The 24,770-nt window shown below is 49.7% G+C and overlaps 1 protein-coding gene across 1 annotated transcript; it reads left to right on the top strand.

Annotated features, from left to right (window-relative positions):
- Positions 1-16,478: 16,478 nt before the first annotated feature.
- LOC142830261 (gamma-crystallin B-like) lies at positions 16,479-23,018 on the top strand. Its single transcript, XM_075934370.1, has 3 exons — positions 16,479-16,556; positions 20,741-20,980; positions 22,671-23,018. The coding sequence occupies exons 1-3, from the start codon at positions 16,521-16,523 to the stop codon at positions 22,944-22,946; spliced, it is 552 nt and encodes a 183-aa protein (XP_075790485.1). The 5' UTR covers positions 16,479-16,520; the 3' UTR covers positions 22,947-23,018.
- Positions 23,019-24,770: the final 1,752 nt, after the last annotated feature.

The raw sequence follows: 24,770 nt of genomic DNA, 5'->3' as shown, positions 1-24,770 counted from the left end.
ATCAAGACGCCTTTTGTCTGCAAGGGTCTCAGTGAATAAAATGCTTTAACAGCCGTTGTGCTCTCAGCGTGCTCCTGTAAGTGTACTGAGGGCAACACCGAGGCTTGTCCTTGTGTTCTTGGGCTACAACGATATCATCTTCTGATCGGAAACCTGCCCCTCCTCTTTCCCTGCCCTTCCCCAGCATTGCAGAGCTACTTCCAGCACAAAGTACCCAACGCCAGCTACAGGACTCAGGCCTAGGCAGCCACACAAGGGAGCACGGGGTACTAGGCTCCCTCCCGGTCCCCTCCATGGCTGTGCAGGCCTTACCCAGAATGCAGTGCAGGGTACGCACTGGGAGCTGAACCACAGCATGGGACACGCAGGGCTTGGCCCACAGAGAGGTGGGTGTGAGGACTGTAACCAGGGAGCTGTAGCCTAGATCATAATCCTCCAGCCCACCCATAGCTGCACATTTGGAGCTAGGTCTAGAGGGGCCCTGAGCTGAGCTCCAGCCCTCACCCCTTCACCAGCGGGGCCTGGGAGCATCACCAGGGTGCAGCAGCTAGAGCTCCCTCAGAGCAGGCAGGGCTGGGCACCCTGCTGATGGCAGGAATCAGCCACAACCTCCTCCCAACCGAGAGGCTGTGCCAGCCACAGCTCTCCCCTCCAGCCAGGGACAAGCCTTGGGCCAGAGTTCCCTGAGCACCGATCCAGGGCAGGGTTGGACTGACTGGCCATAGGCTCTGCAGGCCTGGGTTGAGTCCCCAGCTCTGGAATCATCTGACTACACTGGCCCTTCCAGTGTGTAAGGAAAGCTGAGGGTTCAGTCCTGGGGGTGTAAAGCAAAGCTTGAAATATGACCCATGCAGAACCAAATGCAGATACGTCTGCCTCACTCATATCCCTCTGTCTCAGGTGGCAGGGACAAAGAACCTGTGTTCTCCTTGACGGTACCAGGTCTTCATAGGGGATGGCCCCATGGTACTGTTTTGTAGGGAGTCCTACAAAGTTTGTAAGGCTGCTGGACAGGGAGTCAAGGAGAGGGTTTGTCAGCACCAGAGGCACCTTGAAGTCTAGAAAATGGTTATGTACAATAAGATGAGTTCTGATCCTTGAGTCTCTGCATGAACAGTGATGGAAATTCAGTTTTAGAAAGACTGGAATCTGGTCTGTTAATCTATAGGCTTATCTGTATGTATTGTTATCATGGTGTACATGAGAGTAGATTAAATACAAAAACCAAGAGTAAAGGCAGCAAGGCATTCAGTTTTAGCCTGGCCTCCAAGGCTGGAGTATGGTCCTCTTATGGGGACTCCATAGGTCAGGCCAAGTAGAGTTTTGCACTTAAATCGAACATGTAAACTTTTTCGTGTGTGCGCAAAGCCCTGCATTTTAACAAAAGCTAGATTGTATCATCACCAATGCCCTCTTGGCAGCACACTGTACAGTCCTGTGGCTGACAAAGGTTTTCTATACACTATAGACATACACCAGTATAACTCCATCACTCACGAGTGTGAAAAATCCAAACTCCAAGCCCCAGTGTGACAGGGAAGATTAAAGAGCTTGGTGGAAAGGGAGAGAGGCAGCTCTAAAAAAACCCAAAACAAAAAATGGTCCGGGTAATCATGGGCAGCTGAGACAAGGCTGCTATAAACCAATTAAGGGCCAGGTGAGCTGATTTCAGGTGGCCAAGGAACCTCTTTAAAAACCTTCTTTGTGGGGCGGTAGAGGAGAGTCGAAGGAGTTTGGAGAGTGGAGGTGGAGAGGAACAAACAACACAGTATCAGCAGTGCTAAAAGCTGCAGGGGGAGCAAACAGGGAGAGTTTGGAGGCTCCCTTCACCGCAGGTGGCCAGAAACTTCAGCTGGTAGCTGAGGAGAATTGTTTACTCAGCCCCAACTGGCAAGGGGCACTAAATGGCCGTTTTTCCAAAAAAATTCACTTACGTCCACACTGCAATTTTGTTCTTTTGAAAAAAAAAAATCGAAAGAACAGAGATTTTTCCAAACTTGGTAAACCTCATTGTATGAGGAAGAAGCCTTTTTCCGAAAGAGCTCTTTTGGAAAAAAGCATGTGGGGACAGGGAAGAGGGAGTTCTTTCGAAAGAAGAAGAAAGAGAAAAAAGCACAGGTGCCCTGGTGGCCACTCCGTCCATGGCAATCACAGCTTAAATGCAAAATAGCTTCCATTCAGGGTGGATGCTACCTTTCAAAAAAGCAGATCGCTTTTTCGATGCACTTTGCCACTGTGGATGCTCTTTTGGAAGAAGTGTTTTTTGGAAGATCTCTTCTGGAAAAGCTTCTTCCAAAAGAAGCCTGCAGTCTCAATGTAGCTCTAGGGGCCTGGGAGGCAATGCTTCCCCACTCACTAGCACAGAATCAGTGTAGAAAAGAATGTTTTAATAAAAGAGAGGGAAGTAACTTAGCATTAATTGTGGAAAACACCCCAAACGGAGTTTATACCCAAAACCCAGGAGTAAAAATCTCAACCCAAGTAAGTTGGGTGATGTTCTTTTCTTTTCACATTCTCAAGTTCAGCAATGTAAATGTCCCCTTTACATGTCCAACCCTTCCCTGCACCCCACGCCCAGTTGCTGCCCTTTGTCAGGGCAGATCAGAGTTCACCTCCCATCTTGAGTGGGGGAGAGGTAAAGAAGCATCTTACTCAGTCCACTGGTCACCTGCCATCCACCTGCTCACTGCTGTCTGCTGCTACCCTGGGGTATGTCTACACAGCAAAGTTATTTCGAAATAACTTTACTAGCATCTACACAGCCAAACCACTATTTCAAAATTAATTTGCAATAGTGGAGCACTTATTTCGAATTTGGTAAACCTCATTCCATGAGGAATAATGCCAAATTCGAAATAGCTATTTCAAAATAAATGCTGTGTAGACACTTATATTAAAATAGCGGGCCTCCAGCCTTCCCAGGATGCCCTGGTGGCCACTCCAGCCTCAACCAAGAACATTCCTCTCCCCCCCCGCTCTCCGGAGCACTTAAAGGGGTTGACTCTGGCCACAGTGCCTGTGCCAGCTCCAAGCCTACCAGCCCAGAGCCAGCAGTCACTGCCCCTGACCCAGCGGCCTCAAAACATGAGCCAGTAAGCCGCTGGCAGCCGCCCTCCACCGCTCCCCAGGAGCAGTCGGCCAGCTCCCAGGAGCCTGCCAGGGCCCGGAGAAGGCAGGCACCTTCCTGGTCCAGGGTGGAGATCATGGACCTTATTCATATCTATCATCTTATGCATGTGCAAGATCGGTGAGAGCCGTCCCATGAATCTGCAGTTAGTGTCTGTGGCGCCTGCTTCTGGGTGGTGTCTCAATGCTGCCACATTCACCTCCAGAGAGGGGGCTTCCCAAAGCAGGCCCTTGCTGCTGACCCCCAAGGCATCCACAGGTCCAGTGTCCTTTCATTGGGCCCACTTCCCAGGGCTCATTGATCTTGGATCTGGCTTCCATCCCCTCTCCAACCTTTGCAACTGCCCAGAGGTGTCACCTTCCGCCTTATCCATTCCCACCTCATCCACCCCACAGGGACAGTCTCTGCCTCACTTGTCCTAGGGACTATTCTACCAAGACATAATTCAATGTTTCCATGTAAAAGGACTCAATACAAAGCTAAAAACTTCAATGAGAGAATGATTAATACAGAGACGTGTCTACATCTGCCGCATGGAGACACCTCTGCCTGCCTCCACCTCTATCCCCCCAGAGTCTACAGCCCCATTGCAAAGCGGGGGAGGGGAAGGAAAGAGGCTGAGGCCCATCCAACGGGACTGAAGCAGTCATGAGCAAGCCATGCCCGGGAGCCATTCTCCTGTCCATTGCTGGTGCAGTGTTGCTTCAGGCACGCTGAAATGCAGTCACCTCTGGGGTGGGCTGGACAGCTGTTTAATACCTGCACAAGGTTTCAGGCAGGGGGCAGTGTGGGATGCCTTCCTGCAGAGCCCCCATCAGAACTACTGTGACCTCCTGGCTTAGGAAAAGAATAAACAGGAGGATTGGAAATTAACCAGCCCAGTCTCATGTCCCCTAGGCAGGGACTGAGCCATCTAGATTAGGCCCCAGCTGGAGTATCATGTCTAGTTCCAGGTGCCACCTTTCAGGAAATGTGGAGAAACTGGAGAAAGTCCAGAGAAGATCAACACAAATGATGAAAGTTCTAGAGAACATGAGATATGAGGCAAGGCTGAAGGAATTGGCCTTGTTTACCCTGGCAAAGAGAAGACCGAAAAGGGACATGAGAGCAGCTTTCAAGTATCTAAGGGTATGTCTACACTAGCTCTTCAATTCAAATCAGGCAGCCGGAGTTGCAAATGAAGCCTGGGATTTAAATATCCCGGGCTTTATTTGCATGGTCCCGTCTGGCCGCCATTTTTAAATCCCCCTTAGTTCGAACAAACTGCCCGCAGCTTCACGCGGCAGTTTAAAATTAATCCGAACTAAGTCCTTAGTTCGAATTAACTGTTACACCTCATTGCAGGAGGAGTAACAGTTAATCCAAACTAAGGACTTAGTTCAGATTAACTTCTGACTCCCGCGTGTAGCTGCGGGCAGTCAGTTCGAACTAAGGGGATTTAAAAATGGCGCCCGGCAGGGAACATGCAAATTAAGCCCGGGATATTTAAATCCCGGGCTTCATTTGCAAGTTTGAATGCCTACGTTAGCCACCCTAGTTCGAACTAGGGGGCTAGTGTAGACATACCCTAAAAGAGTATCATAAGGAGGAGGAAGAAAAATTGTTCTTCTTGGCTTCTGAGGTTAGGATGAGACGCAATGGGCTTAAATTGCAGCAAGGGAAGTTTAGGTTGGACATTAGGAAAAACTTCCTGCTTGTCTCGGTGGTTAAACACTGGAATAAATTGCCTACGGAGATTGTGGAATCTCCATCTCTGGAGATATTTTAAGACCAGGTTAGACAGACACCTGTCAGGGATGAGCTAGGGCAACTCAACTTTGGAAGCCCCAGGGGCCACACTGATACTTACAGAACATGCTGAGGCCCTCAGCTTAAGTGTGGTTGCATATGCAAGCAAATAAATACAAATAGCGTCTCACACTGACAGGCATGAATACAAAGAAGGTAGGGGAGGGGGAAGGAGTGGGAGAGAAAGGGACTTGTGCCTTCTGCCTTCCACTTTGTGGGGTCGGATTCTGTGTTCGGGCCCCGGAAGTCCCCAGACTCCAAACCGGAAGCTAGGCCGCGCGACACCAGGTGGCACCGAACACTTTTAAAGTCCCAGGCCATGATGTCACATTATGCTTGGGCATCTCCCCGGTCACCTGGAAACGCTGCGCCTGCTGGCAGCAGCAACCGGCAACATGCGCAGGCAAGGGGGAGCTGACTGAACGCTCTGCATGACAGGGCTGGCCCGGGGCCGGGGGGTGATGGCCATATAACTTGCCACCCATGCCAGGTGAGCCTGCGCAATGTGCACTCACTCTCTCCCTGGTCCAGCGTCCCCTAGCATGGCTCTTGGGGGATATTGCCCCCCCCACCCTCTTCGCTACACCTTTGCACAAGCCTCCAGTGGGGCAGACCAAGGAGGCTCTTAGTGCTCCTCAGGGTGGAAGCTCTTCTGCAGGGCCTCAGCAAGTGAAGTCAGGCTCAGAGCAACGCATCCACAAGAAGCACCAGAGTGCCCAGGGACAGCTGTGGCTCCATGTTGCAGAGTGCTGTGGTGTCCTGAGTGAGGGCAACTGGAGCATGCAGAGACAAAATACTTTGCTGTCCCGCATTGAGGTAGGCAAGCAAGCAGGAAAAGCCGAGAACCGGCTGTCTGGGGGGGAGGGACCTGTAAGCACAGGCCTCAGATAGTCACTGCTCTACAGCCAAAATGCTTCTGAAATAAATGTAGTCAAACTTTACTAATTCTGGGTCACTGAGAACGAAAATGATGCTTAAAATTGTTGATTGGCTCTAGTTTTCAAGATATGCTATTGGGTCAGTTATATACGACCCTTGACTTGGGAATGGCAGAGGATAAGTGAGTTATAAAGGGAAGGGATCTCAATTTAAACCAGAAATGACTTAAATATATCTTTGACTGGATCTATGACTAAATCTATGACTGGGTTTGGACAGTACATGCTTTTTAGGCAAAACAATGAATGATGCAATCTGAAGCTGGTATTGTGTCATACATGATATGAATTGCATTATGTTATTCCTAGAAGTCATGGATGTTTTGCTGCATAATGGCAATGTTTTGCCATCAATTCCAGTTGGTCATGCAGTCCATATGAAGGAAACCTATGACAACATGAAACAACTTTTGAGGTGCATAAACTATGACCAACATCAGTGGCAGCTTTGTGGTGATTTGAAGGTTGTTGCTCTCTTGCTTGGTCTGCAGACTGGATACACAAAGTACTGCTGTTTTCTCTGCGAATGGGATAGTCATGCAAGAGATTCCCACTACATCAAGATAGACTGGCCACTCCGACAGTCATTGGAGCCTGGGAGGAAAAGTGTTCAGCAACCAGCACTTGTTGAATCAAGGAAGATTTTGTTACCATCCTTAGACATGAAGGCCATGAACAAAACACAAGCAGCTTTCAAGTACCTCCGTGGAAAATTTCCAAGGTTAAGTGAAGCTAAGATAAAGGAAAGTATCTTTGTTGGTCCTCAGATTTGTGAACTTCTTCGAGATGATGCATTTGACCATGCACTGCGTGGCAAGGAAAAGACGGCATGGAAAGCCTTCCAGTTAGTGGCAATACATTTTCTCGGAAACAACAAGGCAGACAACTACAGGTTGTTGGTGGAAAACCTTCTCAAGGCATACAAAAGCCTTGGTTGCAACATGTCACTAAAGATACATTTTTTGCACTCTCATCTAGATTTTTTTCCACCGAACTGCAGAGCAGTGAGCAACGAGAACAGTGAGCGATTTCACCAGGACATTGCGACAATGGAGAAACGCTATCAGGGCAAATGGAGCCCATCAATGCTTGCAGACTATTGTTAGACAGTGACAAGAGATGCTCCATTTAATGAATACAAGAGACAAGCCAAGAAGCACCGAGTAGACACTGAATAGGACTAAACTATGTACATAATAGTTTTTTGCCTTTTGTTTCATAATACATTTTATTTATATAACCCTTTTGCTGATTTTTAAAGTGTTACATAAACAGGACAGGTGAAATATCATCATGTAAAGCAACCATAAACACATGAAAAGACCTAGGTTTACAATTTATGATTAAAACTCTACTATCTACACAATATACATAGACGTAAAATGTAAAAACTTAAATATCTTGGAAACAGTAGCCAATCAGTTGTTTTAATTGTCATATTTGAATTCAGCACATCAAAATACATAATAAATAGTACATTTTATCTCTGAAGCAGACAACTTCTAAAAAATTGTAGACCAGTGTAACCTCAGGCAGCAGCCACACAAAGTACAGTAAAACTCTGATGGTCCGGCATCTGATGCTCCAGCACTCCTGATGGTCCGGCACCATCAGGAACCCAGAAGTGCTCCCGGCAGCCGGACCATTGGAGCTGCTCTGCCCCCAACTTCCCCGATTCAGCCACTGCTAAAACTGACTAGTGCTGAATCCGGGAAGCAGGGGGCAGAACAGCTGGAGTGCTGCCGGGTAGGTCCAGTAGCGCTGCCCCCCGGGGCTGCGGGACCAACCCAGCAGCACCCCAGCTGTCCCGGATTTAGCCGCTGCTGAAATTGACCAGCGGCTGACTTCAGGAAGCCCGAGACAGAGCTGCTCTTCCCCAGCTTCCTGGAATCAGCCGCTGGTCAATTTCAGCAGCAGCTGACTTGGGTACACGTGGGACAGAGCAGCTGGGGTGCTGCTGGGTTGGTCCCCGCAGCGCCGAGGTTTGGGGCTACCAGACCAACCCAGCAGCGCCCCAGCTGCTCTGTCCCAGGCGTCCCGATTCAGCCGCTGCTGAAACTGACCAGGGCTGACTCCAGGAAGCCCAGGGCAGAGCAGCTCTGCCTCTGGCTTTCTGGAGTCAGCAGCTGATAAGTTTCAGCAGCAGCTGACTTGGGGACACCTGGGGCAGAGCAGCTGGGGTGCTGCTGGGTTGGTCCAGTAGCGCCAAGGAGCAGCGCTGCGGGACCAACCTGTCAGCACCACAGCTGCTCTGCCCCAGGCGTCCCCAAGAACAGCTGGGGTGCTGACGGGTTGGTCTCGTGGCGCCAAGGGCCGGCGCTACCAGACCAACCCAGCAGCACCCCAGCTGCTCTGCTGCAGGCGCCCCCGATTCAGCTGCTGCTGAAACTGACCAGCAGCGGCTGAATCGGGGACTCCTGGGGCAGAGCCGGACTATCAGAAGGGAGGGCTATGAGGGGGTCTGGGGTAGCATCCCCCCACCCCACCCCAGATCCCTCATAGCCCCCCCTTCTGATAGTCCAGCATATCTGATAATCCGGCACCCCCTGGGTCCTAATGGTGCCGGATTATCGGAAGTTTACTGTAACTCCTGACCTGATTCCCTGCTAGAACCAGTTTCAGCTGCCCTTAAATGCGATTCAGCATCCAATCAGTGTGAACGCGCTATTTTGAAATAGCAAATTGCTATTTTGAAATGCATTTTATATGTAGATGCGTTATTTTGAAATAACTTATTTCGAATTAACTATTTCGAAATAAGATATTTCGAAATAATGCTGTAGTGTAGACATACCCCTGCTGGCAACTCATTGCACCTCGCCGCCGCTACCCTGCTGGTTGCTCATTGGGCTGCCGCTGCTGTGCTGGCCGCTCATCACATCTCTCCTCCGGCCATCCTCTTGCTGCTCCCACCTGCTTGTGGTGGATTTGGTTTGGGCAAAAATCCAGTGATTTCAGCTTTCAGTGATTTCAGCACTTGGCCCAAAAGCATTGTCCAGCCACAAGAGATTCCTGTTTCTGCTGGAGTAAATTTACAATAATAAAAGAGACTCCTTATGGAGACTCCGCTTTTGCGCAGTCTTGCCGCCTGTCTACACTGGCCACGAGTATTTGTGCAAGAACATTGACTTTGTAATGTACAAAATCAGTGGTTCCTGTGCAAATACTCCAATGCTCCCACTCAGGGATAAGCCCTCCTGCTCAAGTATTCTTGCGCAAGAGGGCCAGTGTAGACAGCCACGTTAATTTCTTTCACAAGAAAGCCCAATGGCTACAATGGCCATCAGAGCTTTCTTGTGCAAGAGAGCGTCTATACTGGCACAGATGCTTTTGCGCAAAAGCAAATCTCTTACACAAAGGCACATGCCAGTGTAGATGCTCTCTTGCGCAAATACTTTTAACGGAAAAACTTTTCCGTTAAAATTATTTGCGCAAAATCATGCCAGTCTAGACGCAGCCACAGTGTCTTTCGCCTTTTGAACTGGGTTAAACATGGTCTGTCTTTTCTGTATTCCCTCAGTAACTGCAAGCATTAGTGATCAGATTTCACAATTCCTGCATTTAGCATTACCATAATTTGTGACCCTACAACAACCAGTTGAACATGGAGCAAATCTAAGCAAACAGGAGTGAACAGTATTTATACCCATGCCCAGAGTTTCATTTTTTAAATTGAGAGTGTCTCCTCTCAATAATTATGGACATGGCAATTAATCAATTAGTATTAACACAGTTTGGCCTGATGTACTTTAGGGATGATAGATATCAGATAATTGAACAGTCATGCAACTGCCTGAATTCTTATTCTTATGACTATTTTATAGTTCCTGGGGGTGCTCTGGCCCCACTCCCGGGTTGTCCCCTGGAGCCCCATGCTGTATCAGAGGCACCAGTGCAGGGTGCCAGGCGGAAGCCAGTCTACAAGGAAAGCTAGTTTAAAAAACAGCTCCCTGACCAGACTGGCTGCCTGCTACCCCATCCAGCTGTTTTGAATACGGAGGGAGCAGCGAGGGGCCGTAGCAGCCCCTTTCCATTGGTACTGGGGTGGGGACTCTGGCTGCTGTGGGTCAGGGGGAGGTAGTTGGGGAGGTGCTGCTGCCTCTGATAGATGCTAAAGCTGAAGAGCTTATTCCCCAAGTGAGCAGCAGGAGCTGCTGTGGCGATGAGTCCGGTACAGGCAGTTGGCAGAACTGGGAGTTATTTTTCTACCTCATGACGCCAGCATCTCCCGATTCTAATGCTGATGGATAGTAATAATCTTCCTACTCTTCCCAATTGTTTCACTTGGTTAAAAGCTGCTCTAAATACGACCACATCGTGGGCACGGACAGTGCAGTGGTTCTGCCCAAACCCTTCCATTTTTCACTCTGGATTTATGCAGCATATGCTCCCTAGTAGCAATCATCAGACACTGCCCAGTCAACGCTCTAGGCCGGGGGTCTCCGTTTTGTCTCAGAGGCCTCCCTCAACATTCCATAAAAGCTAAGGGGAGACGTGGCCATAGGCACAGTTTGGCTGCTATAGGGAGGAGGGCAGGAGCCTGCAGAGCTTTAGCCCCTCCACATGGCAGAGTCCAAAGAGGGAATGCCTCCTCAACCCCTTGTCTGGGCTGGGGAGAGGAGCACCTAGCCAAAGATTTAACTCAAAGGTAGGTGGCTTAGCTCAAAAGTTTGAAAATAGGCACATGGGGTAGCTCAGAGTCCAGGAACACCTCCCTTGCAGGCTCTCTCAGAATCCTAGGGCTGGAAGAGAACTCAGGAGTCAGCGAGTCCAGCCCCTGCCCAAAGCAAGACCAACCCAAGTAAATCATCCCACCACCCCCCTAGGTAACCCATTCCAGCGCTTCCCCACCCTCCTAGGGAAAGAGCTTTTCCTACTATCCAACCTAGACTTCCCCCTCTGCTACTTGAGACCATCGCTCCTTGTTCTGCCATCTGTCACTACTGAGAACAGCCTCTCTCCATCCTCCTTGGAACCTCCCTTCAGGAAGTTGAAGGCTGCCATCAAATCCCCCCTCACTCTTCTCTTCTGCAGACTAAACAGACCCAAATCCCTCAGCCTCTCATTGTAGGTCATGTGCTCCAGCCCCCTAAGCATTTTGGTTGCCCTCCTCTGGATCCTCTCCAAAGTGTCCACATCCTTTCTATAGTGGGGGGCCTGTAACTGGACACAATACTCCAGATGTGGCCTCAGCAGTGCCAAATAAAGGGGAATAATCACTTCTCTAGATCTGCTGGCAATGCTCCTCCTACTGCAACCTAATATGCCGTTAGCCTTCTTGACTACTCGTATCCAGCTTCTCATCCACTGGAATCCCCAGGGCCTTTCCTGCTGAACTGCTGCTTAGCCCCAGATCTCCAGCCTGTACCAATGCTTGGGATTCTTCCATCCCAAGGGCAGGACTCTGCACTTGTCCTTGTTGAACCTCATCAGATTTCTTGTGGCCCAATCCTCCAATTTGTTTAGATCACTCTGGACCCTATCCCTGCCCTCCAGCGTGTCTACCTCTCCCCCTTGCTTAGTGTCATTCAAAAACTTGCTGAGGGTGCAATCCATCCTCTCTGTTCCTTACAGGATCAGCCAACTATGGAGTTTGGTCTCCTCACCCAGGCGGCTCTTACTGGCTGCCTCAGCAGGAGGCCAAAAGCAAAGGAGCCTGGGAGCTGAGAAATAGCTTCAACCTGGGGCACCAGCAGGAGAAGAGGGAACGTTGCTTCTGCCTGATGCCTGCTCCATGGCCCCAGCCAGAGCAGCAGCTGCCCACACTGCCTGGCTTTGGCTTCCTGGTTTGGATCTGGTTGAGGGACAGCGAGAGGAGATTCTAGTGGAGGAGGAGTGGAGCTGCCCCCGGTACTGCTATTCCCTTGCTCTCCAGTTTGGTGTGTGTGTGTGTGTGTGTGTGTGTGTGTGATGCCCTCCATGTCCCCAGGGTTTCTGTCCCATAGGGAGCACCAGGGCTTCAGACACCAGCGAGAAGCACTGGGGATTGGGGCTTCAGCCCCACAGGAGATGCAGGGGGGGCACCAGGGACTGGAGCTTCATCCATGGGGCCTGCAGCCCCCTTGAATGGGTTCATGGACCCTCCATAGGGCTGTGGACCCCCAGTTGAGAACTGCTTTTCTATGCCAACTTCCAAGAGCTGGCTTGGAGGTTAGAGTCCAGTAGGACCACTCGAAAGCAAAACAAAAATCTACCAGCACAATTTTGCAGTTTAGGGACAAATTCAAGTTTGCTTTTGTCTAGTCCCTCATGGACACCCACAGTCCTGATGTTACATGGTCTGGAGTGGCTTTCTAGTTCAATTAGCTTTGGTCTAAGAGTCTTGCTATATCATTACAGTTCTTTGTAATCTTCCATTTGTTCTCTATGCAATCATCTTCCACTGCATGTCTGTTCTGCTTCAGCAGTCTGTCTGGTTAGAGCTTGTAGTGCATTCACTCAATCATGATGTCATCTACAGTCAGATGAAACTGTAGATTTCTGTATGAATGGCAACCTCGTCTGTTACCGCTTTCCGCCCTGTCCAATGAGGTTTGGGTACCATTTTGTGTGGGGTGTTACCAGATTTGCCCAATACTCTGGGGTATGCTCATTTATTAGGGTTACTCTTATGGGACTGGGAGAAGGTTAACAATTCTATCAGTGTGCTGCTTGTGCTCTCATATGGAGCTGAATTCTCCCTGCTGTCAATTCCCACTCCCACTGGAGCTCTCCTGCAGGAACTGGGTTCCTCGGGATGGGGTTCTTCTCACCTTAGCGACACACACAGACACTCACACCCATTAACAGAGCACATCCAAGAGGACTGGATAATCAGCACTCCCAAGCTGACCCCTCATATGTCCCTGGACTCATCAGGCTGGGTTTAACAGCAATGCCACACTGCACCTTTATGTGCCTTTGGACTCAGTGAGCTGTATTAAACAGCACGTTAAGCTGCCATCCTCATAAGCCCCCGGGTTCAACACCGCCTATCCCCACTTTCACACCACAATCATTCTCTGGTAAACCACACGATGAGCAAACCCCACAGGATTTTGGGCACTACAGGGATCTTTAGCTTAGGTGCAAGAAACATTGTTGCAGCACGAACAGGGAAGCCAAAACAACACCCCTTAAGGAGAATGAGTGAAAGAGAAAGAAAGAGACAGAAGCAACCAGCTTAACAATTAAAGTTATTTATTTCTGGGTAGTGAATATATATAAGCCAAACACACAAAACATTTACAATATTACATCTAACATTTACAATATAAAATCTAAATTGAAACTGATTACAAATGTTAGGGCTAACTAACCCTATAACAGAGGGCAGAGTCAGGAGGCTATGCTTAGAGAGAGGTGGGGGCGGGGAGGGAGGGAGGAAGAGAGAGACCTCATCACTCCATGGCACTTGCACTGATCACAGTTCCCAGATGGTGATGGGAGCTGGGGGTCCAGAGGGCAGGAGACAAGCAGAGCAGAGCCCCCAGCACGATCAGACAGGAGATGAAGAGGTCTCAATGGAAATGATGCAGTTTAAATCCAGGTACCAGAAGAGTTTTTCTTGGGCAAGGGTAGGAGTTTTTATAGGGATAGGATAATAGTTCAAAGAGAACACTGGATTTGTTTATGCATAAACAGAGGCGAGACAATAGAGAGTGATCACACCTGGTTATGGGTGATGTTCCTTGAAGGAGCTCACAGTGCAACTAGGCAGTTTCAGTATTTTGGATGTCAATAGGATTCATTACTAGAATTGGTCTGATAATGATTAATTTGGGTGTGAGCAGGCCTGGACTCATTAGCATCTGGAGCAGATATTTCCCATCAGGCAGTGCTTCTCTGCTTTCAGTATCCCATAGTTCAGTGCGGTTCCTGCTTTGGAAGAGCTGATCTCCATTCTGTATGCTAATGTAGATGTCTCTCTATTCTATCTTCAATGCAGATGAGGCTGGGGTGTTTCCTTAATTCTATCACCCTTGTCTGAAGGAGTTTAAGTGGTTCTTCCCTGGCCTTTTCATTGCTTTGTATTTGATTCTAGCAGAGGCCTGGGGTAAGGGGGATGGTTTTCCATGAGTGTCACTCCCTGACTCCCCAAGAGCACGGGGCTGGTAGGTAACAGGGGAAGCAGTTCTCTTCTGGTTTTCCCATACTTTGAGATTTGGAGAAGAAGCAGCAGAGCTGAAGGGCATCTTGAACACATCAACTGTAGTACACCGTGATGCCCAGGGGTGTATTTCTTGACTCAAAACAGCATATGATGCCATCTGGCACACAAGCTTGCTAGTCAAAATGTTGCTTTGAAGGGTTGTTATGATTATAGAAATAATGTTTTGAACAGACAATTCCAAACAATGCTAGGAAATAAACAGTGCATGGAGGATCCAAAAGAACAGGCTACTTCAGAGATCTGTTCTTGTCCCCAACTTATTTTCCAATATCAGAGGGGTAGCCGTGTTAGTCTGAATCTGTATAAACAATGAGAAGTCCTGTGGCACAAGAGCAGTTTCTCCTCTCTTGATTTTCACACCTCCACATCAGCTGCTAGATGTGGGCCACATCCTCCCTAACGGAATTGACCTTGTTATCTCTGGCCTTCCTCCCTTCTTTTCATGTTCCTGTGTATTTATACTGCCTCTGGAATTTCCACTACATGCATCTGACGAAGTGGGTCTTTGCCCATGAAAGTTCATGCTCCAATAAATCTGTTAGTCTATAAGGTGCCACAAAACTTATTTCCAGTGTTTTCAAATGGTCCATCTGTAAATATCTCAAGACTATTCAAGTACGCCAGCAATGTCTGCCTAATGTCTAGAGAAACTTCAAAAAGACAGAGTGCAGCCTGAACTAAGATATGTCAGACAACCCTGAGGACAAGTGGAGACTTAATCCCATGATGTCAAAGACAGTGTTGGCATGGTTTTATCTCAATCAAGCCAATGCTTCTCAAGAACTCAGTATCTTCTTGCATGAAGACGGACTGGGACATGACCCAAAGATATCTTACCTAGGAGTCACTCTAGCTCGCACTCTTACCCATAAGGACCAAACCACCAAGATAGCACAGAAAATTTACTGTAGACAGGGCCTCTTAAATAAGTTTCTGGGTTCAAGTTGAAAAACTAACATGTAAGCACTGTGCAGTTCAACACTAACTTCCTGCTGCTAAATTGGGGAATATTGTGCTCCTGTGTAGTTAAACTCTTGCCACAGAAAGTTAGTTGGTGTGCAGGTGAATCAAATGATGAGAATAACAGGGACTACAAGACCAACAAACACAGGTTAGCTAACAGTCCCCTCTATTATCTACATTCTGACATCCAGCTTATTATTATGGAAAAAAACACTTTGACCCAATCCAGGAGATAACCCCTAGTGCCACTTTTAAAAATGAACAGGCAGTGCCTCACCATTGACTCATCTTCAGAACATAACGCTGAACTATTCACCAAACTGCTCAACTCTGGCAAGAAGAATGGGAATGAGCTGCTATCTCTCAGAAATGTCTCTCTCATCAGTCAGTCTGGTGGGAGACTGTACCACAGATAGCATGGCAGCCTGAAGCCAGACAAACTCCCTCTGTCAGATGTGGGATGCTGTGACGTCGCGTTGGGGTTCCCCCGCCTTCTGCACCCCTGAAATGGCACGAACAGACTCCACCAGCCAGTAGACTAGAGGGAGTTTATTGCTTCTCCAGGATACAGCACAGCACAGATGTTATCTGGTTACAGGGCTGGCCTAGGATGCCTCAGCCCCCCTTGATATGGGGAGGGTCTTGGCTTCTGAACCCCCAGCCTGTTGCTTAGGCTGCTTCCTCCATGCTCCCAGACAGAAACTAACCACCTCTCCTCCAGCCCTGCCCCCCAGCCAGGGGCAGCATCCACCTTCCTTTGTTTCTCTCCCTGGGGGGTAGCTGGTCATACAGATTGAGAGACCCTCTTTGCATAATGACTCATCCCCTGTCCTGCTGGGCCGTGGTACCAACAGCAGCCAATGGGGGTTACCACAGAGCCAGCATAGAACCAGCCAGATATGCCCACTACGTCACAGATGCTGAGGAAGGCAACCATGACCACACCTGGAGGCTCAGAAGAGCCTGTGCGGCTGTGGGTAGGCATTGATGCTGCACACCTATCCACTGAACAGCTGCTCACTCCATGCTGGTCTCTCAGCAGCACGTTCCAGACTCCATATTGCTGACCCCAAAGTACTGAATGGCTACAACATGCATGACGGCTACCTTGCCCTTTTGACACACACATTTCTGTTATCTCCCTACTCTGTTTTGTCATTTGAACATTTTACTGTGTCACTTGTCCATTCGCTACTAACAATGCAGCTGCAGAGACTCTACAGAAAAGGACTGTGATGGCGCTGACATCCCGTCCCCTCTGTCACTCTGCCAGAAGTTTCTCTCTTTTCCTGAACTATGCTGTCTTCAGTGTAAAAACGGCTGTGCTGACAGATGCAGGGCCTGGAACTGCTCATTGGTAACAATAGGAATAAAACCTGTTACCAATGAGCAGTACCCTACTACACAAAAGCTATGGACACTAGTAGAAAAAGAATCAATGAGACCCAGAGTCATGAGTTGGCTCGATGAACAGAGAAAAGACCTTTGTTGACGTGTGCACCCTGAGCACTGGCTGCGAGGTATAAAAAGGCAGTTGCCCTGCTGGGGTACTATGGCTTGTTGCCTGAATCCAGCTACAATGGGAAAGGTAAGACGCTTGTTTCTACTGGATTTTTTAATACGTCAGTCTGATGCCAAGGACCTGATTGTTAGAGCACTGCAAATCAGCGGATATCTGCAGTACAGCTGCGAGTATCTGCATCCACACATGTAGATGCAGATATCCATAGCTCATTTTTGGAGGTATGGATGTAGATATGGATGCAAATTTTGTATCCGTGCATGGCTCTACTGAATATTTTCCTATTTGCATGGCTGGGGACTGGCTGGCTAAGCAGCAGTTTGACAGAAAAGGATGTGGGGATTACAGTGGATGAGAAGCTGGATATGAGTCAACAGTGTGTCCTTGCAGCCAAGAAGGCGAATGGAATATTAGATTGCATTAGAAGGAGCATTGCCAGCTGATCTAGAGAAGTGATTATTCCCCTTTATTCGGCATTGGTCTTGCCACATCTGGAGTATTGCGTCCAATTCTGGACCCCTGGTACAGAAGATGTGGAGAAAGGCCAGCAGAGGGCAACCAAAATGATTAGGTGGTTGGAGCACTTGACTTACGAGGAGAAGCTGAGGGATTCGACCTTGTTTAGTCTACAGAAGAGAAGAGTGAGGGGGGATCTGATAGCAGACTTCAGCTTCTGGAAGGGGGATTCCAAAGAGGATGGAGAGAGGCTGTTCTCGGTGGGGACAGAGGACAGAACAAGGGACAATGGTCTCAAGTTGCAGGGGGGAGGTTGAGGTTGGATATTAGGAAAAACTTTTTCCCTAGGAGGGTGGTGAAGCACTGGGATGGGTTACCTAGGGGGGGTGGTAGAATCTCCATCCCTAGAGGATTTTAAGTCCTAACTTGAGAAATCCATAGCTGGGACGATTTAGTTGGGGTTGGTCCTGCTTTGGATAGGGGGTTGGACTCAATGACCTCCTGAGATCTCTTCCAGCGCTAGGGGTTCACAATACCTCAGAGTTAGTCTGATCTCAAGGGATCCATATAAGTAGGAGAGGAAAATCAAGCGTGTAGACCTAGGGGACTTACTACCTCTATTTGTACTTGTACATTAAACACTCAGGGTGTGTGTAGACTACACCTCTCTGTTGACAGAGAGATGTAGATTAGGCATGTCGAAATTGCTAATGAAGCAGGGATTTAAATATCCCATGCTTCATTAGCATCAACATGGCCACCTTTTTTTCCAAAATGGAGCTTTTTCGGAAAAAAGGCAGTCTACATGTGGATCTTTTGAAAAATAAAGCCTTTTTCGAAAGATCCCTTATCCCTCATAAAATGAGGTTTACAGGATCTTTCGAAAAAGGCTTTATTTTTCAAAGGATCCACATCTAGACTGCCTTTAAAAAAAAAAAAAGCCATGGCCATGTTTATGCTAATGAAGCGCAGGATATTTAAATCCCTGCTTCATTAGCAATTTTGACGTACCTAATCTACATCTCTCTGTTGACAGAGAGGTGTAGTCTAGACACACCCTCAGAGCCCAGTTCTGCTCTCGCTTACACTTGTTTAAATGCAGATCAGTTCTACTGAATTCAAAGGAGTAGGTGATTGTATCGCCACTGCACTAAGATGTAATGCCCAGACACTGCAAGGTTGGTGTGCTGGACAGAGATAAATTGCAAAGCCAGGATTCAGTCCAACAATACAGTCTGGGTATGTCTACGGCTGTTAGTTTGAATTAACTTTAATAGCCCCTTTAATAGGGGCTACATATACAAACCGCTAGTTGGAATTTAAATCGAACTAGCAGAGCGCTTAATCCAAACTAGGTAAACCTCATTCTACGAGGAGCAACAACTAGTTCAAATTAAGTAGTTTGAATTAAGGGCTGTGTAGCCGCTTAATTCGAACTAGTTGGAGGCTAGCTCTTCCCAGGTTGCCCTGGTGACAACTCTGGGCCAAACCAGGGAAACTCTTCTGCCTCCCTCCTGGCCCCGGAGCCCTTAAACAGCCACGGTCTGGCTACAGTGCTTGTGCCAGTTGCAAGCCTGCCAGCACCCAGCCAGCAGACCCTGCAGCTGGCACAGCACGAGCCAGCCACCCGCTGCCACCCAGCCCTCCGCCTCTTCCCAGGACCAGGCTGGTGGCTCACAGGAGCCTGCCCAGGGCTGCAAGAGGCGGGCGCCAGCCTGGTCTAGTGCGGAGATCGTGGACCTCATTGAGGTTTGGGGGGGGAAGCCTTCAACGTCCGCAATCTCCGCACTAGGCACAGGAAAGCTGCCATCTAGGGCAGAATAGTTGCCAGCCTGGCCACCAAAGGCCACATGCAAACTCAGGAGCAGGTCTGCATGAAAATCAAGTTGGTCTGGTGAAACCCCCGACCCTGAGCTTAGAACATAAGAACGGCCGTACTGGGTCAGACCAAAGGTCCATCTAGCCCAGTAGCCTGTCTGCCGACAGCAGCCAACACCAGGTACCCAGGAGGGGATGGACTGAAGACAATGACCAAGCGATTTGTCTCGTGCCATCCATCTCCAGCCTTCCACAAATAGAGGCCAGGGACACCGTTCCTACCCCCTGGCTAATAGCACTCCATGGACCCAACCTCCATGAATTTATCTAACTTCTCTTTAAACTCTGTTAGGGTATGTCTACACTACCACCCTAGTTCGAACTAGGGTGGTTAATGTAGTCAACCGAAGTTGCAAATGAAGCCCGGGATTTGAATTTCCCGGGCTTCATTTGCATCTTGCCGGGCGCCGCCATTTTTAAATCCCCGCTAGTTCGGACTCCGTGCCCGCGGCTACACGCGGCACGGAGTAGGTAGTTCGGATTAGGCTTCCTATTCCAAACTACTGGTACACCTCGTTCCACGAGGAGTAATGGTAGTTCAGAATAGGAAGCCTAATTCGAACTACCTACTCTGTGCTGCGTGTAGCCGCGGGCACGGAGTCCGAACTAGCGGGGATTTTAAAATGGCGGCGCCCGGCAAGATGCAAATGAAGCCCGGAAAATTCAAATCCCGGGCTTCATTTGCAACTTCGGTTGACTACATTAACCACCCTAGTTCGAACTAGGGTGGTAGTGTAGACATACCCTCATAGTTCTAGCCTTCACAGCCTCCTGTGGCAAGGAGTTGACTATGCGCTGTGTGAAGAAGAACTTTCTTTTATTAGTTTTAAGCCTGCTACCCATTAATTTCATTTGGTGTCCTCTAGTCCTTCTATTATGGGAACTAATGAAGAACTTTTCTTTATGCACCCTCTCCACACCACTCATGATTTTATAGACCTCTATCATATCCCTCCTCAGTCTCCTCTTTTCTAAGCTGAAAAGTCCCAGTCTCTTTAGCCTCTCTTCATATGGGACCTATTCCAAACCCCTAATCATTTTAGTTGCCCTTTTCTGAACCCTTTCCAAGGCCAAAATATCTTTTTTGAGGTGAGGAGACCACATCTGTACACAGTACTGAAGATATGGCGTACCATAGTTTGATACTTCCCCTCCTCCTTCTTCCCCTGGCTTCTCCCTTCCAGCTCTCTTCTCCCAGATTTCCACCTCCCCTCTCCCACCCTCTCTCTTCCCCTCTTCCACCCACTCTCTTCCCCTCTCCCACCTCCTTTTCCCAGTCTCCCCAGAGGTTAATTCCCCTCCCCCCTGTTTTGTTAAATAAAGAGAGTTTCTATTTTTGAACACACGTGTCCTTTTTTTTTACATCAGGAAAGTGGGGAGGGGTAAGTGGAAGGAGGTGAGGAAGGAATGGGGCATGAGCTCCCGATGGGGAGGACTGGGGTGGCTCTGCGGGCTCTTCGGGGTGGAAGCTCTCTTGCAGGGCCTCCTAGATCCTGACAGCCCCCCCGACTGACCTCCCCGGATGGCAGCCTGCAGCAAGTGCAGCCGGGCTGATGGCTGAGTGCTGTGGTGTCCCGGGTGTGGGCATTCAGGGCACTCCAGGACATGACTGCTTTGCTGTCCCTCATTGAGTTAGGCAAGCAAGTGGGGAACCCTGAGAACTGTCTGTCCGGGGTGGAGGTCGGTTCCCTTTAAGAACAGCCCTCTGCTAACCTGAGGCAGCAGCCCCACACTCTAACTCCTAACCTGGTGCCCTGCCGGCACCGGTTCTGGCCAGCCTTAACTTTGGTTCAGGGTCCACTCAATGTGGATAACGCTAATTCGAATTAGTTTTTAGGTCTAGATGCACTAGTTCGAATTAGCATATTAACATACCCTATGTTACTGAAGTTGCTGCCATTTGTTCCGTGTTCCAGATCATCCTTTACGAGGACAGAAACTTCCAGGGCCGCTCTGTTGAGTGCAGCAGCGACCGTCCGGATTTTCAAAGTCAGCTCAGCCGCTGTAACTCGGTCCGAGTGGAAAGTGGCTGCTTCATGCTCTATGAACGTCCCAACTTCCAGGGACAGCAGTGCTTTCTGAAAAGGGGCGACTATCCTGACATGCAGTCGGAGGGTTTCAGCACCTCCATGAAGTCCTGCCGGCTCATCCCACCTGTGAGTTTGCTTTTGCTTCTTTTCTTAAAATGGCAACAGTGCCCTCGCCACTGTCATAGGGCACTTGCTTGATCATTTTCAGCAGATGCCTAATAATGAAAACTAGAACTGCTTTCTTCCTCCTAGAGGTGGTCCCTCCTAGATGGTTGGGGGAACACTGGTGGGACCTGTTTGCAGCTTTTCTGGGGTTAGCTTATTTGAATTAAGAAGGGAAAATATTTTGAATCTTCTGCTGGGGAAATACACTGGGCCAATTCCTTTTACACACATGAAGCAGAGTGCAGTGGGCTGGGAGATGAGGGTGGAGCAGGCTTGCAGGTTGCTCTGGGTCCCATCACCAGGTTAGCATGGGGAGGGCAATTCCCTGCTGCTGCCCATTCTAGGCCTGCCTGGACCCCACAGAATCAATCCATGGGATGGTTGAGGCAGCTACTATGGAGCCCCCAAAGAAATGGGGTCAGGGATGGCTGCCCCGAACCATACGATGGACAGGATGGCTCTGGTCACCAAGCAGAGTCAGCATTAGACTTACTGGGGCCCAAAGGAGAAAGCCAAAGCCCCACCTGTGGGATGGGGTCCTGGTAATTGCCGTGCTTCCTACCCTATAACACCAGCCCTGGCTTTTGTATGCAGAAAAAACATTCCTCACCAGGGCATGGTGGAGGTTTTACAGCACATCCCTTCCTGGAATGGGCTGAGGGGAATCATCTTGAGATAACAGCCTAGGAGTACAAGTCAATATGGCTGTCAGCTATCAGAGCTGTGGAGGCTCGCAGCCTGAATCCGCAGGCTTCCCTGTTTCGGGGATGTGTGGCCCAATGGCAAGAAGCAATATGTTCCTTTTCCATAGGGCTGTTTGGCCTGTGAAACAGGGTAGTGGGTTGCCACCTGGAGGGGATGGTGGCCAGATAAGAGGACCTGCACCCTCCCAGCTCCACCAGGTCCCATCTCATGGACCTGATACTGGCAACTATGCTTGCTACTGAGCGAGTGGGGAGTCCACTCAAAACACACAGACACAACACCTGACTTCCCTGAGCAACTTCCTACCTTCTCCCTGGTTAGTGCTCCTGGAATCGGATAGCCGTAGGCTCTTCAGTCTGCAGGGCTCTCAGCAGCTCCATCACTCCTTGGGCATCTGGCTTGGTCTCAGCTTCTCCGGCTTTTGTTCTCTGGAGACTGCAAGAGGAGTCCTCCCTCCTTCCCACGCAGCCCAAAATGAGCTGGGCTGCTCTTTTTTACAACTGGTCTCCAGCTATAGTGTGCCCAGAAGTGCTGAGGGGCATGTCCTCCCTCAGCCAAAGAGTAGATTTAGACCTTGAGGAACCAGTGTGAGGCAAGTGCGGGCCTCAAAGAAAAACATTGGAAAAACCCAGGTCCACGGGAGCACTGTGCTGGCTGAGGATTGGCCAGTGTTGCACACTGCAGCCTCTCCCCTTTTGAACCGGGTCGGGCTCCCTCCTCCTCACCCCAGACCTGCTCCCTACAGCCAGGGGGAGACATGGCTGGCACAGGTCTGCATTGCATGGGTGGATGCAGTATTTGAGTCTTCCCCTCCTCTGGGGAGCAGAGGCAGCTTTAAGCACCCTTTGCACCAAGGGAGCAGTGCACAGAGCTGACTCGGGGCCTAGGATCACAGGCAGCCAGCCTGCTGCGGTCACTCTATTACCCTCTCTCATTTCTGTCACAGCACAGGGGCACCTACAGGATAAAGATCTACGAGAAGGAGGATCACAGAGGCAACATGGCAGAGCTAACCGAGGACTCTCCGCAAGTCATGGACCAGCTACGCTCCCACGAGATGCTCTCTTGCTCCGTGCTGGAGGGGCACTGGATCCTTTACGAAATGCCCAATTACAGAGGCCGCCAATACCTGCTGAGGCCAGGGGAGTACAGGAGATTCAGCGAGTGGGGCTCCACGAGTGGCAAAGTCGGCTCTCTGAGACGTGCCACGGATATGTACTGAATCAAGACGCCTTTTGTCTGCAAGGGTCTCAGTGAATAAAATGCTTTAACAGCCGTTGTGCTCTCAGCGTGCTCCTGTAAGTGTACTGAGGGCAACACCGAGGCTTGTCCTTGTGTTCTTGGGCTACAACGATATCGTCTTCTGATCGGAAACCTGCCCCTCCTCTTTCCCTGCCCTTCCCCAGCATTGCAGAGCTACTTCCAGCACAAAGTACCCAACGCCAGCTACAGGACTCAGGCCTAGGCAGCCACACAAGGGAGCACGGGGTACTAGGCTCCCTCCCGGTCCCCTCCATGGCTGTGCAGGCCTTACCCAGAATGCAGTGCAGGGTACGCACTGGGAGCTGAACCACAGCATGGGACACGCAGGGCTTGGCCCACAGAGAGGTGGATGTGAGGACTGTAACCAGGGAGCTGTAGCCTAGATCATAATCCTCCAGCCCACCCATAGCTGCACATTTGGAGCTAGGTCTTGAGGGGCCCTGAGCTGAGCTCCAGCCCTCACCCCTTCACCAGCGGGGCCTGGGAGCATCACCAGGGCGCAGCAGCTAGAGCTCCCTCAGAGCAGGCAGGGCTGGGCACCCTGCTGATGGCAGGAATCAGCCACAACCTCCTCCCAACCGAGAGGCTGTGCCAGCCACAGCTCTCCCCTCCAGCCAGGGACGAGCCTTGGGCCAGAGTTCCCTGAGCACCGATCCAGGGCAGGGTTGGACTGACTGGCCATAGGCTCTGCAGGCCTGGGTTGAGTCCCCAGCTCTGGAATCATCTGACTACACTGGCCCTTCCAGTGTGTAAGGAAAGCTGAGGGTTCAGTCCTGGGGGTGTAAAGCAAAGCTTCAAATACGAGCCGTGCAGAACCAAATGCAGATACGTCTGCCCAAGTTTGCAGCCAGCTATTAAAGGGCAGCAGTCACCAACACTGGTCCAGCAGAGGACTGAGGGAGGCTAAAGAAAAGGTACTCCGGCTCAGTTTGCCCGTCAAAATTGATGCCCTTGAGCCTGCGGTGTAAGCCCGGGAGGTACCCATCTCCATTTCTTCATCTCAGGGTGCTTGGGTCCAATGACCCCCTGTGGTCCCTGAGCCTATAGGGCCCATGCTTCCAGTTTAGGGAGCAAATATCCCTTCCATTGGTTGCCCATGCTGTGACCCGTCTCACACTTTTCATGACTCAGGGTTCTCTGGGTCTTCATTTGCTCCCTCCAGGCCAGCTACCAGGTTGGCATTTCCCACAACCCTGTGCTATTTTCCAGTGGTTGGTAGGCGATGCTGAGCCCACAAAAAAGTACTAGTAGCCCTTTTAGGACCTAGCATCTATTCTTTAAAAACTACATGTCAGAAAAAAATAAGTATTTGAGAGAGAGATGTCAGTGGTCATCATATACATAGGTTTAACAGTGATAAAATGAGATACAGTATGGTCAAACACAGGATAAGAAGTCAGTTTAATCTGGAAAATTAGTAGAAGTTATCGGTGTGCTGATAAAAGAAAAAAAATCTCACTCTGATCTTTGTTCTGGACTCAGGTGAGGTGTCCAGGGAGCTGTGTTAATACTAGCCCAAGCCCTTTAAATGGAGCATTGCCCAGCATGCTTTGGGAGGCTTTCATGGCTGGTTGGGAGATAGGGGAGCCAGCATGGCACACTTCAGGCGCCGCTGGGGACTGGCTGCCCCTTCCATCCAAGGCCCCATCCCTTACAGGAGTGTGGGGCCGCGCACACACACACACACACACACACACACACACACACACACACACACACACACACCTTGCCCAGGCCCAGCAAATCTTTCAGCTCCCCCCCCTCCCCCATTTGAACAACTATC

This window comes from Pelodiscus sinensis, chromosome 7, assembly GCF_049634645.1.
Source record: "Pelodiscus sinensis isolate JC-2024 chromosome 7, ASM4963464v1, whole genome shotgun sequence".
Classification (NCBI taxonomy): domain Eukaryota; kingdom Metazoa; phylum Chordata; order Testudines; family Trionychidae; genus Pelodiscus; species Pelodiscus sinensis.
Note: the sequence above shows the minus strand (reverse complement) of the source record. Positions and strands in the feature narration are given on the sequence as shown.

Coding starts and splice junctions, on each gene's coding strand:
- LOC142830261 (XM_075934370.1), top strand. CDS start 16,521: ATGGCTTGTTGCCTGAATCCAGCTACAATGGGAAAG. Junction 16,557..20,740: donor ATCCAGCTACAATGGGAAAG/GTAAGACGCTTG, acceptor TCCGTGTTCCAG/ATCATCCTTTACGAGGACAG. Junction 20,981..22,670: donor CCTGCCGGCTCATCCCACCT/GTGAGTTTGCTT, acceptor TTTCTGTCACAG/CACAGGGGCACCTACAGGAT.